At 36.3% G+C, this 18,086-nt stretch overlaps 2 protein-coding genes across 3 annotated transcripts in view; both read right to left on the reverse strand.

Annotated features, from left to right (window-relative positions):
* rasgef1ba (RasGEF domain family, member 1Ba) overlaps positions 1-5,207 on the reverse strand; it is a 46,178-nt gene extending 40,971 nt beyond the window's left edge. Inside the window, exon 1 of the mRNA XM_088629488.1 lies at positions 5,075-5,207. The gene's annotated coding sequence lies outside the window, so the exon portion shown is untranslated. The remainder of the gene's footprint in view (positions 1-5,074) is intronic.
* On the reverse strand, positions 817-5,193 carry LOC148673170 (uncharacterized). Of its 2 annotated transcripts, none has more exons than XM_088629492.1 (3): positions 5,075-5,193; positions 2,833-3,303; positions 817-2,433 (listed from the first exon to the last, which is right to left on the reverse strand). In XM_088629492.1, exons 1-3 carry the CDS (start codon positions 5,124-5,126, stop codon positions 2,057-2,059), a joined length of 900 nt encoding a protein of 299 aa, XP_088485618.1. In that variant the 5' UTR covers positions 5,127-5,193; the 3' UTR covers positions 817-2,056. The 2 variants fall into 2 exon arrangements, with proteins under 2 accessions (XP_088485618.1, XP_088485616.1); XM_088629490.1 differs by having other exon boundaries at positions 817-2,451.
* Positions 5,208-18,086: the final 12,879 nt, after the last annotated feature.

Consider the following 18,086-nt stretch of genomic DNA (forward strand, 5'->3'; position numbering starts at 1 on the left):
ATTATAAGTACTTTAGATCATGTTTTCCCTTTAATCTATTCTATTTTAAATGGGAAAAATCTAGGTTTTTATCTACTGTAGGGCTTCCCACCTTCCTTTGTAGTTGAACATTTAAATGCAAATCATTTACCCTGTAGAGATAGTAGTTGCAGTAGAAAGTATTTCAGTGATGTAGGAAAAATATTCCTTGGCACATAAAATCCTCAGCCAAACATCATGGACATGGCTAGCATCTTTACCCGTAGGCCTTCACTTGCAGTGATGTCATCTACTTAGATATGATGCTGGAATACTACCTAGCAAGTTTTACTGTACTGTAAACTGTACTTGCTGTATACCTGAACATTCAGTTCCCACCAAGCACCACTTTTATCTAGTTGTATTCTAAATGCTTTTGCATCCACAACAAGCAGAGTGCTTCAGGTTTGGGTGTTGCTTCCACCAACGCCCACCTCCCAACATTTTCCCCTTCAATTCCTTCTTCTCAAGTGTTCGGTCAGCTTCAAATGTAGACCTCCATGAACTGGTCTCTTATTAATGCATGAGTTTCTTGTTTTTCTGGTACACTCAACCTGGTTTCAACCTTTGAACTGTAGTATATATTAGCTATGACACTTGATTCACCTATTTTGTAAGAAAATCATGGAAAAGTATTCTAAAACTGCAGCTATTATATGAAGCAACCAATTATAATCACCATGTTACACCAAATTTCAAAAACAAACATCTAAGATAAAAAATACATTCAATGTGTTTCCATGTTGTAGTAGACCAAAAAGTATTTAATAATGGTACAAAAATGTACAAAACCACCAGTTTTAAAAACTTGCAGATACATTTTTATTGTATGCTTATGTAGTATATACATAATGACACTTTAGAAACACAACATTTTCAGTTATTGAAATGAAATCATGTTATCAAGTTAATAAAAAGTTACTAACAATGCAACATTTATAAGAAAGTGACTGTGATAAACCAATAGGAAATGTTAAGAGTTTACTTCACTCTACTGCATTCCTTGTTCATTCCTGAGTATAAAACGACAAAAACCACAGCAACACATCATTGTATAAAATGTGTGACAAAGGTCCTGTATGTGCATAAAATGATCAGAAGCGGTTTGATTTCTAAATTTAGATTTGACATTTCCTATTGTCAATTTGAAATATTTTACACTTTGGCTATGTGTGACAACAAGGGAGAATGAAAAAGGACACTTTTTCATTGAATAAATACAATGAAAAAGGACCCGCTAAGCCCATTCATTGAGCAATTCACTGACACACAGCCCACAGTGGTTATAAAGGAGAATTAGTCTTAAGGAAAATTATGAGAATTAGAATTAGTCATTGATTCACTGGGAATCAAAATAACTCTGACCAACAAATGTCAACCACACTCCTAATTAGACATTTAAATATTGCTGTGGTTGGTGTATATCTACTGTATGCTATTGTACTTGCACTCTTTATGTCTTTACACGCTAGGCATGGATCACTTGCATAAGGGCACCTAGCTTGATCATACCATGGGGACCATATTATATGACTTTCAAACAATTTTGTCAGTGATATTTTTAATCTCAAATTTAAAACATATTCATCTGGACTTTTAGGATAAGATTAGATCACTTTATTGGCCATATACAATTTCTTGCATTAGAAATTTGTCTTTTTTCCATGAGACACACAGGCAGGGAATGAAGCCTGGGGTCAGCATGCAGGGTCAGCCATTTATACAGCGCCCCTGGAGCAGTTGGGGTTAAGGGCCTTGTTCAAGGGCCAAACAGAATAGGATTCCTCTGCCAGCCGCAGGCGCAGATCCTTAGCCACAGGGCCACTGCGCCGCTCTTTTTTTATAGTTTGACTCTAAATCTTTACCTTGTTGGATGGTTAACCTTTATCTGTAGTTGTGTTTCTAAAGAGTTTGAGTATATTTATATATTCAACTTAAGTTTGCATAAAATAGCACGTAGTTCTAGAATAGCTTTCTAGAACAAGCCTTTCTAATGTTGTTTATCATGAGAAGAACTACAAAAATACTACTGTTAATGTCAAGGTCGTGGTGGAGGTGTGGTGGAGCGGTGGCTGCACTGACATTCAGTGGTCTTGTGAAAACTTGTTAAGAGCTGCAAGACTCTGAACTCGTGCTCCATACGCGCTCTCTCCAGACGGGCCTCGCGCTCTGCTGCTTCTCGCTGACGCTGCTCCTCATACTCCAGCCATCGCCTTTGCAACTCCTGCTGCCAGCGAGCCTGTTCCTGTCGCTGATTCTCCAAATGCAGCATGAACTGCCGAGATTCAGTAACAAAACTCTGAAAACAGTCTGCCATGTATTTTATTACTGGCTCCAGAGAGTGCCTTGTGTAACTCTGATGGTGTTGGACTGGAGTAGAAACCTTTGGAGGAGTTTCATCTTCAGCAGGTTCTGCTGCAACAAAATGATAACCTATTCACTATATTAGAAAATACACAAACCATTATACTCATTAAACAATTTTTCATTTTGTTAATCATCTGTATATCAAAGAGAAATGTGCATGAGTGCATACCAGGTGGAGAACTTACATCCCTTACATATTCTGCATAGCTATTTCCCAATACACTTTTAATAGTGAATATTTGTTTCAAGTAACAGATCTCTGGTATCTGCTTTGCTCAGATATAAAATAGCTAAAGCACTCTTTATATTTTAACAATCAGATCACCGATTCAAAATCAACACAATTGAACATACAAAGTTCAGTAAATGTAAAACAACACTTCCTCCACATACACTGAGCCTCCACGAGAAAACAAAACATTTAGAAAAATATGTAGAAATTCTTACTTGATGGCATTGTAAAATTTGGTGGCTCCACAGAAGCTGATGGACTCTCTCTAGATTCATTCTGAGAAAAGCTGTTGTTACTTAATTCAAATTCATCACTGGATTCACCATTTTCCTCTTCCCTTTTGATGTCATATTTCAGTTGAAATAGTTGACTATTTGCAGCACATCGTCCTAAAACCGCATCCATTTCTGCATAGTACCTGAAACTGCTTGGTTGTTTCCCATCTACACCACTCTGGAGCTTTGCTTTCACATAGTTAGCTTTCAATGTCTTCACTCTCAATCTGCACTGATGGGCAGTTCTAGCAAAGCCCATTTGTGTCATGCGGGCTGCAAGATGCTTGAAAACATGCGTGTTCCGTAAGCTCTCGGAAAGACTCCTCTGCACACTATCCTCACTCCAGGCACGTATTAAGACCCGGGTCTCTTCCTCTGACCAGTTGACCGCACGTTCAGTCACTTTCTTTCCTACATAATGACATTCAAAAAAATAAATAAGGAATAGTTCACTTCCTAGAAAATATTTTACATAAACTATACATTAAACAGAATACCACAATTCAATGTCAGCTCTTGGTGAGCCCCTGGTATTTAATTACAGACTGAGTATAAATACACTATTCTGAATATTTGGTTCCTTCAGGTCAAAGATATAATGCAGTTTAGTGTAATTTTAATAAAAATCATGCTTTACGTACACTAAATGCTTCCTTGTGTGCCTTACAGGGGTTTACAGAACAATGTTTCAATACAATAAGCAATAAATACTACAAAATGTTATGATATACAACGTACAGTATTTTAGAAACAGTGTTTCACTCGCTCTTCTAAGTCGTCAGTGCTGAAGACAAAAGCTTTGTATCCAAATTTATTATATGTTCAGAAACCTGGTAAAAACACTTTTCTGCATTTTTTAAACCAATTTTGATTTAGACGGGCTTAAGTACTTATTAACTATCGATAAAACACTGGCAGATTTTATTTTTTGTACTTTAAAGCTCAACTAACCTCTGAATTATTTCCATTTAATTTACTACTATCATTTGCACTTAGTCTTTAATACCATATTCTGCATTATATCACTTTTCAACATACTTGTTTAAGTACATATGGCATACAATCTGTGCTAAAGAGCTTTATCTGAAATATAGTGCACATCACACAAAAAAAACATGAAAATAAGAAATGCACCAATTTCTTGACATTTAATCAAAGTACCTTTACTATATGCGAAATTGTATCACCTGTGGAAACCAATGCAAGCTAAGCTCTGACAAACTATCTAGTGTGCAACATGGGACCAGGAATATGGTTTACAAGAGGAAGAATCAAATCTGGGATGACAATTTAGTGCAGCCAATAAAACCAAGACAGGATTTCTTTGGACTGTGGAAAGAAACTGGAGCACCTGGAAAAACACCCATGCTTCCACTTTGACAACATGCAAACTCCATACAAAAACAGCAGCCATAACCACGACGCCACCGCCGTAAATTACAGTACAAATATATTAACAATGTAGAGCTGTAAACTAAGTGCTTTATAATTCATAGGCATCTTCTCTCCATTAATACCAAACTCTTTTTTAACTTTGCCATAATTATATCCTTTCACATGGCATCGAACTAAAAGTGAACTAACACACTGAAGTGTTTAATGAACACATTTAATGCAGTAATACTTCAGATTAAGTGTTCATACAAAGCGAAACGGTTTAATTATACATCGCATTAGAAATCTTTAATGCTTCATCCAGTTTAAACTTGCTTAAATAATTCATATTCAAATATATTTTTATTCAGCAACGCACAAACTGCACAATAAACACAAAAGAAATTAACACTGATTTAAAGGTTATGTATTAAGAATAATGCAAGTAGAATGTTAAAATACACATGGCGTGACGTCTTTTCTTAAACATGCATTTGCTGTATCTGAATTACTACACCGATTCACAGCGAACAGTCTGTTGTAACAGATTTAAGTCAGAATTCTTTTCGTTTACTAGATGCTGTTAAACTATAAAATAAAACTAAACTGAATGCACTGCTTGTTTACAAATCGATAATATTAACAAATACACTCTATCAACACAATAAAACTACGCTTATCTATATGTTTTGCAGAGCTCCTTTTCTCACACCATTCTGTCCAATTCTTTAATCTTTATCTGAAGCTTCATGCAGAATAAAATCAAATCACAATTGCCCACTACATAGCCCTTATTCTGAAAACTTACTTTTAGATGAAGTTGAAACGGAGTTTAAAGAATTCATCGTTGCAATATTCATTCTGCATTAAAAAGCGTGTAACCAACCCCTCTGTGTTTGGATCCTTCGTTTCCGGTTTGAGCGCTGCGTGCAACGTCATCGGGAGCAAGTCAGCAATAATTCCACAGGCTGCATGTGTAAACCCTACAGCAGCAGATGTTGAAGAGCCAACTTTTTATCTTAATAATCTCTCTGTTTATATTAATTTCTTCGTCATGTTACCTTTTTAAATCGGTTTCGTATCAATTCACTCCAGTTTAGTCCATCATTGCCAAGCATTTGAAAATGTGTTTTGTTAAAGATGTTTGTAATTAGGCCTATTTTAAGAATAGCTACAGAGACGTCTAGTCTGTAGAAGTCAGGAGAGTAAAGCAACCAACCTAAAAATAAAAATTAGCAGGAAGTCTTCTGTTTCTTTAAACAAAAACTCTTAGTTATAAACAAATGTAGAATAGTGCACTACAGCGGCTGTCAGAGCAGTTAATTTCATGCACTAGTGCTATTGTGGCTACTGTGCCTACAAAGAATAGTTGGATCATTTTTTCCCAAAGATAACTGTATTAGTATCTAGAAACTATTCAGACTGTCCACTATACTTCGAATAGTGGGCTGGATAGTCTGAGGAGTCCGAGAAGTTGAAAAGTGATGTTCAATGTAAATTATTGTCTTTGAAAAGACGGTGTTAAAATGTAATGTGATACTGTATTTTGTGTTGTGTTCACACATTCACACATTATTCCCATAAAATTGTGTAAAAAATGTTTGTACAGTTTTATGATTAATGAAAAACTAAAAACATAGAAACAAGTTACATATCATCATACTTTCCATAACCAACTTGGCCTGGAGCTTATCCCCAAGGCTGAATACACCCTGAATGGGATTCCACTCCACCAGTCTACACCAGAACCAATTTTTGTATAGAGGCCAACTAATCTACCAGCGTATTTTGGAATTATGGGAGGAAACCAAAGCACCCAGAGGAGACCCCTGTGAACTCAAGGAAAACTCCAAATGGTGAAAATGGCACCCAAGGAATTGAATCCAGGGCTCCAGCACTCCAAGGGAGGAATACTTACCACTCTGCCACTGTCCACCCTAATTACATGATATAAGGATAATTTCCTAAACATTTTCATGACTGTTAAACTTGGAAAAAGTATTTGTATCCATTTAAGCAGTTAGCTTGTTCTACTTACCAAATGATACATGCATCAGAGTAAAAAACGTATATAACCTTTGCAGGACAGTCAAATACCTGGGGTTAATATTGTAGCGCTCTCGGGTTCACGTGGGTATGCGCCCTCAATGCTGCTGCCTCAGGCTGGCTCCCCACTGCTGGGGACTCAAACCCGGGCCTCCAGCATCACTCAACAGGGACCCAGCTAGCTGAGCTAAAGGGAATTCTCCCCTCAGCCCGACGGCTGCGGTCCCCGCAATTCACAGGGAAGGGTGGTGACATCACCATGCTGGTAAGCCAGCTCGCACAACCTCTAATGTCGACCGTATGCGTTACAATGTCATTTAGCATATTACCTTTAAAATGAAGCTCTAAGAATCTGAACCCCTTTAATTTAAAAGCCTGGGTATCTAGAGCCTTCACTTAAATGAGTGTAGTAGCTTTTTGGCCTTGTGGATAACCATTGTATCTTCTGATAAACTAACAATAACAAAACAAGGCTAATAGCAGCAAAGGTATTCATTCATGAGATTTTAGAGTCTCATTTTGATACTTTTGTGTAATTTAAGGGTTATGGAGACATTTTTTTCTAATGTTTCCCATCAGTCCAATACATTCCAGCAGAATGAACCTTATTAGGCAAATTAGGTCAATACAATTGCAAACCTTTTTTATATCCACCCTCAGAAATACAATACTCAACTCTGAATGCATTGTGAAATGACAAAATGACAATGGTTTTTATATATCAGTCTGAAAGTCAAATGATTCCATGCTTTAGTAGCTATATTTTATCTAGATATTTACGTGTTCCCACCCATAAAAAACTAAACCAAGTAATTACTAAACAACAATATTTGCTTATTTGAGCTAGAAGTTCATCTAGCTGGCAGTACCAAACTATTCCTTGATTTGATAAGGTCAAATCTTCACATGTGGAAATGACTTTAAGACAGGCAATACAACTGAGGTGCACCTCAAAATGAGCTATTAGAATTAGTAAGACTCACAAACCCCAGCAGTGGTGTTGACACAGGGTCACAGGACTAAGTATAACTTTTTAGATTTACCAGATGACTATCTGAAATCTTAATTGCCCATTGGTAATGTAATAATTGTCTACCTCTCAAGCTCTGTGTGTGGATATTGACTATTATGTAAAAAGGAGTATCCCCATCCCTATATGAATGTGTTGGCAGTATTGTTCTTTTGTATAATTTCACAAGACCATGATACCATATTGTCAGCATGTTGTACCAAAAATGTCTACAGACCATGCAGTGAATTTGTAAATAACAAAGAATTCAACTCTCTAAAACATACAAATTCACAAGCTCCTCATAATTCTGATATTTTGACACAATCTGTTGGGTTCAGTCACTTTCAGGAATCAATTAGTCCATGGCATGATAGTAAACAAGTGTTGAAGTAATAGCTAGATCTTTTTAGACAATGTAAAATATTAAAAAGCAGAAACAGAATCTCTTGTTATTTAGTTACAAATGAAGTCTTCCATTATTTTAATTAATCTAGCAGAACTAACCCAAACCCAATACAGGGACATTTACTGGTATTCATATACTTATAAACCCAATAAAGTCATACTGGTTTACACACTTTATAAACTAAGTTATTTACCCATAATGAAAAAGGCAGCACTACGGCACAGTTTTTAGCATTAATATTTGGCAGTGCTGTAGCCCTGGGTTCAGTTCCTGGGATGTTATCTGTGTGGTGTTTGTACATTCTTGCAGTGTATTAACTATATCTCAGGTTATCTCAATGAAGGGTTTTAAAATGACCCCCAAATGGTGCCTTAGATTTTCATTGCATGTTGCATCCTGGACAACGTCTGTTGGTTAAAGATTTTAGTTGGAATGCTCAGTGGAAGTGAGAAAAGTCCTACTGCTGGAGAGCTGCAATCAAGCCAGTCCCATAGGTAAATTATCAAGTTGTAAAGGGTTTAAATTAATTCATTAACTTAATTTAAGTGACTGAAGTGGTTCACTTAAGTTAAGGATGGTTAATTATATTCCTTAAGAGCTACAGGTCATTGGTATTTCCCAATTCAGATAGTCCCTGAACTTCTTAAGGGAACCTGTTAAGTAGTAAAAAAATAATTATAACAAATGATAACAAAAAAAGCCAGCAGCCATATCATCCTGCAACTCACAACTGGCAACCCACTGAAGCTAAGCAGGTGTGAGCCTGGTCAGTACCTGGATGGGAGACCTCCTGGGAAAAACTAAGGTTGCTGCTGGGAGAGGTGTTAGTGGGGCCAGCAGGGGGCGCTCACCCTGCGGCCCATGTGGGTCCTAATGCCCCAGTATAGTGACGGGGACACTATACTGTAAACAGGCACCGTCGTTCGGATGAGATGTAAAACCGAGGTCCTGACTCTCTGTGGTCATTAAAAATCCCAGGGCGTTTCTCGAAAAGAGTAGGGGAGTAACCCTGGCGTCCTGGCCAAATTTCCCATTGGCCCTTACCGATCATGGCCTCCTAATAATCCCCATCTATGAATTGACTACATTACTCTGCTCTCCTCCCCACTGATAGCTGATGTGTGGTGAGCGTTCTGGTGCACTATGGCTGCCGTTGCATCATCCAGGTGGATGCTGCACGTTGGTGGTGGTGGAGGGGAGTCCCCATTACCTGTAAAAGCGCTTTGAGTGGAGTGTCCAATTGTAAGCAATTATTATTATTAATTTGTTGGCCTTGGTTAAAATCTAAGAGGTCCAGGTTTTCTTCACATGTGCTTGCAATGTAATCACCAATGTGTTTACCTTTGATATAATTGCATGCCAACATAACACTACAAAGAGACTAGGAGTAAGTGCCCTGTTATTCCAAGGAAGGATTTCATTTGACTACTGGCCCAAGCATTAAGAGTAGTATAGACAGACGTTACTGACCAAAGAAGATGCACAAGGTTCTCTACCATACCAAATCTATGACTATTAAAAAAATGTTACCAGATATGATCCTATGAGTTAGCACTGATAGGTTTTCACGAAACATCTTGAACAATGCACTTTCCAAAAGACACACAGTAATAGGTTGGTCAAGTAATTGTTGTTAATATGATGACAATGTGTAGATTTGTGTTTCTTAGCCTAAACCACAGCAGATAACGGCTCATGAGGTAAAGATGCAGAGTAGTGTTGGATGTAGTCTCTAAAAACAGAAGAAATAACAAAACTCGGGTAGATGCCAAAAATGTTGCATTTTCTAATTAAATCAAATAAACCTTCTACAGTCTCCTTTGTTTGGCACCATATAAATCAATCACAGTTCACTATAAATGTAGAGTTTTATATTGTATGTAGTGTACAAATATTGTACTGTAGAGTAACTTGTAGCGTTTTTACTAATTTAAGACACCTTTGATTTATCACTGTTTATATGTTGCCAAAAAATGGTTGTAAATGTTTGGCCAAACATGGGGGAAAAATCATTCTGTGTAACCACAAAATTACACTGTCACCAAATGTTTATTGCCGACTGTAGCTAAGATGGTTTGAACTATACTCAGGTGACTATTTTTTTATTGAGACCTAAACATTTGTGTTAGCTTCAAGAGTTTATCCCAGGACTTTTTTTCAGTAGCCACACATGATCCTAAATTACACAGAAGACCAGGTTTCAATGCCTGGATAGCTATATTAGCGATGGAAACATGTATACTTTTAGGCTGGCAAGGTGGCACACAGTGGTTAGCATTGCTGTCGCACTGCAGTGGGGCCCCAGGTTCAGATCTACTGTAAATCAATTCATATCAGTTTGAGGAATTGGAAAATCTTACAGGTCATTAACATGTATACTAATGAAAGACAAATAGGAGCATATTAATACTTTATCCTAGTAAAAATAATTCTTTTTATGTATCAATTTGTATATATGACTTGCTTTCATATCTGCATGCAGGTCTGAAAGTCTTCATTGAACAGGATAGTCTACTATTGTAGTTCGCAGAGAGCTTCTCTCAGTATCTTCTGATATGATATGGTGATGTACAATCTTTGATCACTGAAGTGCCATGATTTTCTTTTGCTGAAGTCACAAGACTGAAGGTAAGATTTTACTAGATGCTTCTTTTCTGTCTCTTACGCAGGGGTAAAATGCCAGGACAGATTCTCAGACAAGCAAGGGTGAAAACACAAAGCAGCTCAGTATACACTAAAGATTTTTTCCAATAACATCCAAATGCCACACATTAATTAGAAAACCCAGGCAGGTAGTATAAACTGGGTTGCTGAATTCAGGTGTTTTATCACCTCTTTAGGAAATGAGTAATGGAATGTAATTAGAGCTATCACTAAAACAAATATCAACCAGCTTCTTTACATGGGAAGAGCCACTGTCCAGCCAAAATCAATTATATACTAATTTCAATACAGACAAACATTCATATATGTAAATGTCTATGAAATCTACCATTAAAATTTAAGTCATTAGTAAACTTCGTGTTATTAAACTAATTAAAAATGGTTACTTTAAATTGAATTTACAAAATTGTAAATAAAACATTTTTAATCGTTTCTGCCCAAATCATAGGGCAGGGTGTTTAAGGCCACTTGAAATGTATTTTTTAAAAAAAGAAAATAGTTTGAAATAGTGTTTTAGGGAAAACTTGAAATTAGCTTCAAATAATACTTTTACAAGTTGACATTCAGATACTTCAAACAGAAGTATTTATTTTTATGCTGCTCATTTAAAACTATTCAAATATGTAGAAAAATGCATCCTGAAAAACAAATTAAATATTAATGTTTTGGGCCTAAATCTGGGCGTTGCGAGATATAACAGATTCCAAATCGCTGAAGTGCACTAACAACATTTTGCCCACTTAGTTTGGATAACAAAAGCAATCATAGTTCTTGTAAATAACAAGGCCATCGGAGTCAGCTGATAATGTTCTCATCTCACTTTAATAAGCTGCCTTGCTTATCATATTACATCATATACATGTGATTCAACATTCTGCCTAGAAAGCAAAGTTAAAGAAGCAGAAAGATTTACTGATTCAGCTACACTGAGTGCGAGAGTGATTGGATTTCATGCACTACACTAAAACATGAAATGTCTCAGGACTGACAACAATGAATCTGTACCATTCACCTAATACAATAATATGATTCAAGTTTATAATAGGCATTTGATGCTTTGGCAATCTTATCCCTTGAATAAAAACAAGAAATGAGAAAAAGGGAACAAGAATAACAAGGGATGAGCTGAAAAAAGAATGAGGAATGCAAAACCATCTAATGGCACAAAGAAAATGTTAAACAGACTGCACTGCTAACAAAAACAGATCCCTAATGATTTTCAGTAATAAGGCTGTGGATAAGAAAAATCCAATTAGGAAATGCTTTGCTTTTTAACAGTCAATATGTAAGCATATTGATGGTCTAGTCTGCTTGACATCAGAGGATCCTCACTGTTGTTATCCTGTTACTGTCTATTTCTGAAGGCAAATATCAATTTCATGCACTTTAGAAAACATGTTTGATATTTTCCAGGCAGACATTTCATCTTAGTTCACATGACCAGTTATTCAGTTTTAATCTTTCATTGAGTATTATTTAACTTCAGTAAGATAAGAAACTTTCTATATACTTTTACTTTTCTTTGTGTCTTTTCATCCACAAAAGAATCACTGTTTTCTCAATCTTTTTTTCTATTTTCTCTGTTAAAACATTAAAGCTAAAGATTGCTCACAAATATTGTCTTGGATTTCTCAGAAGATTGATCTTTTTGAAGTACAAACAATTACAGTTCTTCATGGAAATCCCATTAGCAAATGAAGTGTAACTCCTCCTTCCAGTCAATTTGCCACACTGTCTGGTCAAACAGAAGACTTTGTAAGTTGATACTGACCACACAAGAGGATTCACATGCTTTTGAAACTTTAGTTTTATATATAAAACTCTAACGCCAAATGCAGAGCAGTACACTGACAAAGCCCCCCCCCCCCATCTAAAACCTCAATATACTACATTAACCAATTCCAGCTTTCTACAGAGTCTTGCATTTAGAGAATTACTTTGTGACCCATTCAGTACGACTTCAGTCCTCTCCATCAATAACCTCTTCCAAATATAAAATTCCAAAATATTAAAAAATGTTTGAACCAGTTAATAAATTGATTTTACCTCCCCCTCTCAAAAAAATGCGAAACATTGATGCAACTTATGTCATGCATTTTCTTCTCAAAGTGAACTTCTCAGGTCTTTGTTCGTTTGTGAGCACCCTCATCAGCGAGTCTCTATTTCTGAAGGTTTTGTGTCAGCTGCTATTACACCTATGTTAAAAGATTCTGTCCAGGACTTCCAATTATTTAACAAATAAAGTTCTATTTCCAAATTTCTTTTCTTGCAAAAAGCATAGACTGGGTGGTACTAATTACTTACAATCTCATCTTGCATCAAATGAGCTATTGGAATTTTTTGGAATATGGGATTTAGACAAAGACACAACACTGAAACAGCCCTTGTTAAGGTAGTTAATGATTTGCAGATGGCTTTTGACTCCAGGTCACTCAATATTCTTCTTCTTTTGAATTTACGTGCAGGTTTTAGTGCTGTTACTGGTGTCCTACTGGATAGCATGGAAAATGATCAAGAGATCACCGTTATTTCCTTTCATTGTGTTGGCTTATATTTCGCTATCTTGGGACATTTTGTAAATATTGGCTGCTCTAAACAAAATGAAAATATTTATTAAAACATTTTAAAATGTATTTTACAGAAATTTACCAATAATGCTAGCAGATTTTTGTTAACTGATTAACACATCAGTCTTCTCCAATAAATACTGTTTGTTACAATGTAGCTTGTGACAGCTTTACATAATTATTTGTACTTGGATACATACATGTAACAATGCACAGTATTAGCAAGAAATAGGACATTATTATTCATTAACCAAGAAGGGTAAAATAAGATTCTTTTACTTTTATCAGATCCTGTTTGAGACAGACAAGACTTGTCAAAATACAATGATCACAGACTGAATCAGAACAATTAGTCTTTCCTTGAAGAAGTAATTCGGACCATCAAAACAAAGGAAGGGATGTCACAGTTTTTCCGTACTTCGACACTCTCTCCTAACAGAAAGTGTTTGAACAATCTCCAAGAAGCTAAACTCACTGAAATACAATTCAAAATATCTTTGAGGTAAACCAAGTGTACTAAAACATTGTTTTGCCTTCATGATGACACTGTGTTTAACCATTGTGTGTCTAAATGGTATGAGGAAAGGGTATGTGGTCAAGGAACAACCTAATGAGTGATAAAAGAGACCGTTAAAATAACAAAAGGTCATAATGTAGCTTGTTCTTACACAGTACACAGCACATGCTCCTTAGTGATGCTTACTGAATTTATCACTTGGCTTGAATGATGACATATACCATTACTACTAGTCCAAAATTTGGAAGCAGCTTATGTACAAAAGGACCTAGAATGGAGGTCACCATGCTCATTTCCACTTACTCACAATCCTGGCTAACTGAACTGCTTAGTATCTCGATAAACTATAAAAAGTGATTACATTTTAAAAAGCAATCACTCATGCAGTTGACTGGAAGGGTGAGTGTTTATATGATTAAATGATTAAACTATTTTTTATCTGTTTGATTTTCATTTTTAGATGAATATCTAAATTAGTTTTTACAGCACAGATATTTGAGCCACATGAACCTTTGTGAACTTATGTACATGTGCTTATTTGTATACAGTATTCATTCATCATTTGGAAATTATTAATTTCTTAATTTATCCAAGTTTCAGTCTTTCTGATTTAAGTCTTTTTGTTTTACAGAAATCTGATTTCTGTATATTTATCACCTATATATGATCTAACTGACACATTGGTTCCTGACTCACCAATTTGTGGACTGTTAGATCTGAGTAACAGACAACATTATAAAACTATATAATTCAATGGATATTAACTTTTATTTTTAAATCAAACAGGTTTTCAAAGTCTTTTGCTTATAAGTAACAACAAAAGAGTTGAGGTACGGAATTCTAAGACATCTTAATTCCTGTTAATTGAAAGCAATGTCCTATAGGCCAAGTTGAGAAAGCAGCCAACAGAGGAGGATCAGAGAGAATACAAAGTATACAGACCCCAGATGAAAGGCTTGTGTTTAAGATGAATTAAAAGAAAAATAAATTAGACTAGTTGCTGATTTTAACATTACAATGTGAAATTTAAAAAGGTAGCAAATTGAGGTAAAATTTTCTTCTTAAAATTTCTTATTCATATTTTATGTATACTGTATGTGTAATATCTTGTCTGACCTCTACAAACGATATATTGATGACTGCGTCGGTGCCGCCACATGCTCCAACGATCAGCTTGAGTTCTTCCTGCACCATTTCACCAACTTCCACCCGTCCCTCAAATATACGGTTAACATATCTTCCACTACTCTTCCGTTTCTAGACATCCACTTGTCTATCAACTACCCCCGACTGTCCACTTCAGTTTATTACAAACCCACGGATTCACACAGCTACCTCCTGTACAGCTCATTTTACCCCAACCACAATAAAAACTCTCTTCCTTTTTCACAGTTCCTTAGGTTACGACGATTATGCAGTGACGACATCGACTTCAAGAACCAAGCCCTCGAAATGTACTCATTTTTCATCAACAGAGGATACCCCAGCAGTGTGATTGACAGGGCCCTTGCCCGGACCATCAACCCGATCAGGAACTCCCGCCGTAACAACTGCATTCCTTTGGTGCTTCCTTACCACCCTAACACACTTCCTATCCCCAGGACCATAAACCACAACTTTTCCATCCTACAGGATGATCCCTCCATTGGGGCCCACTTTTCTGATCGCCTCATCTCATATCGCCGACCACCTAATCTGCGTAACCTCCTTGTTCAAAGCTCCCTTGACCGCCCTCAACAACCATCCACACCAGGCACTTTCCCTTGCAACAGAGCTCGCTGTATCACCTGCAAGTACACAGCCACCAAAACACTCATTCAAGGCCCCTCAGGACAATTCCGGATCACCCAGACATCATCTTGTACCTCCAGCAACCTTATTTACTGTATCTCTTGCAGTAAATGCCCAGCCATCTACATTGGAGAAACAGGAAGGAGACTCGGAGAGAACATGTCAGGGCTGTGAAGATTAAAGATCTCTCCAAGCCCATTGTTTCTCATTTCACCTCTGACGGCCACGACCACTCTAATCTCTCCGTCTGTGTTCTCAAAGACAGTTTTCTGAACTCATACATCAGAAACACCACCGAAACTAAAATTATTCTGCAGCTAGGATCACACATTCTCCCTTCTCTTAACGACAGACTACTGTTCTTTTAAATTTTCTCCATTCATTGGAAGTTTCATTTCACACCTCTCTGCACCCATTCTGACTTCACACCTCTTGATTGGCCTCTCTTTCTGTCCCCTGCTCCCGCCTCTCACTCCTCCTCCCTCCCAACCTTTGTTCTCCCACTACTTTACCTTTGCCTACTGCCCTGTCTCACACCTGAAGAAGGCTCCACGGCTGAAACGTTGTGTTCTCTTTCTTCTTTTTTTCAGCATGGAGTAAACCTATTACTTGTTCCTTTGCAGCCTACGAATGCTGACGCAGCTACCCACCTGAACTACTACCGTGTAATAGATATTACACATATAATAGATATTAGATCAGAATAACATGTTTTGCAATTAGAGCTACTTAACTCTTTCAATAGAAAATTTGAGTGCCTGAAAAAACTGGTTAGACATACTATATTATGCTATTCTATACTGTAATATACGTAGAGGGACTACATTATTTAATTGTAATTGTTTAACGATATTATGGAATGTGACATTTTACCAGAAAAGATGTTTACATTTTGTGCTTTCACATGAAAGCTAGCAACATTAAAATTAGGTAAAAAAAGTAGGTAGTCTATCATAGCAAAACAATTTTATTATTTTCCCGCACCCTTACACTGAAAATTGACAGTATAAAAACTGAGAAAGTATCAAAGGTGCAGATGATATTTGTGAATATCACAGATTTAATTAAATAAAGGATTTCTATATTGTAGGAAGAGGAACTTGGTAGGTAACACCCAAAAAATGTTGATTCTCATTACCATACCCTTGGGAAAACTCCAATAAGGGCAATGCACAACATTATAACAAAGAGTAGGACCACATGGGCAAAAATAATTGTTTTTGGAGAAACCGGGCATCTGTTTAAATCTATATTTTTTTCATTCTATTTTTTTTCATTGTAGAATTTCATCATACAAATGCACTAGATAATAAGTAAACAACTAATTAAACTATCTCTGTCCTCTCAGGAGTGAAGACTATGTAGGATGGATGGGTTAGATATAATTCGATTAATTCTCAATTTCAGTCCTAAGGATGGATGCACCTGAAGAAGGCTCCACAGCCAAAATGTTGTTTCTTTTCTTCTAATTTCAGCAAGGAATAAACCTTCTCCTGTTCTAATGCATAAAATCTTGATATTTTAGCCAGCTGGTTAAATTGACACATCTGTATTAATGTGCTTTAATTGCATAAACACATACATAAGGGAAGGTCTTGCATCAATTAGCCTTGCTTTATTTTATTGAAATAAGCTCTGCCTACCAGACAACTTTCATTCACAGAGGTTTAGGGGGCATTTATGAAGAAATCATGGCCCTGAATGTAGTCTGTTACATAATCTTGGCTTTATGTAACAGTTTGCTCAACAGAATGATTTTGTATTTGATTCATCTGACCTAACAGACTGTCAGTTCTCAAAGTCTCAGAACTGCCTCACAGGAGTGATAAACAAAGAGCTACAGATGGGATGTAACTGGCAACATTTCAATACACCAAATGCCATGCAGGATGTTTCCAGATGGACAGTGTTTCAGATTAATTTTAAGGGAAAGAGAAATGTAAAACAATCTTCTCATTTGCTAAAATCTTTTATTTCTGATAACGTCAAGGCTTCTTTGTGACTGAATGTTAATTTTGCTGTCAATGTTTTCAGTCACAAAACTTCTGTCGAAAAGGAAAGAACATGCTTTTACAAATTGGATTTTGATGCTTAAATTTTCCAGCAGAACAGGCAGGGAACCAACGGAAGTTGAGTTAAGAAAAGCAAAGTGCTACCTGACAATAGCAATTACATAACAGTAACAGACGTGGTTTATTATTGTTTCCATTTTTTGACATTTTTGTGTTTACATGCTAGAAAGAAGAGCATTCAGTAGCTATGGTAAACACACTTTAAATTTAGTGAGCCTAAAAATAGCTGAGCCCAAACAAAGTGATTGGCATAGTAAACACAGCTGTCTAACATTTTATAATGCATCTCCACAGAAGGCTATTTGGTCATCTTTGAGAACAGCTTGTCTTACAAATCAATCAAGCTTATACAACAAAGAGATGCATATGACTGGCTGGAATGATTCAATTTTCTAAGGTAAGTTAAAATTCAAAGCTGTACAGTATAAAACGGTAACACAATATTTTTTGTCAATAATCCATACCCAGTGATTATATGAGATATCCCAAACACCTGTTGTGTATATTCTTTTTAAAGTTTTTGGGAATATCATATCTTTTTACAAGCAATGCTTATGCAGGACTCACAGTACAAATACTGTTTATAGTAAGGAATTCAGTGATACCCAGTTTTAGTAGAAGATGCCCATTGGGTCATTAATATTGGTAATGTTTCATTAGCATGTTAAACAATATAAAAAGTTTTTTAGTTAAGAAAATAAATCTTAGAAACAAGAGGAGACAATTTTATTTGGTTGGTTGATAG

Source organism: Lepisosteus platostomus, chromosome 4 (assembly GCF_059453375.1).
Source record: "Lepisosteus platostomus isolate fLepPlt1 chromosome 4, fLepPlt1.hap1, whole genome shotgun sequence".
NCBI lineage: Eukaryota > Metazoa > Chordata > Actinopteri > Semionotiformes > Lepisosteidae > Lepisosteus > Lepisosteus platostomus.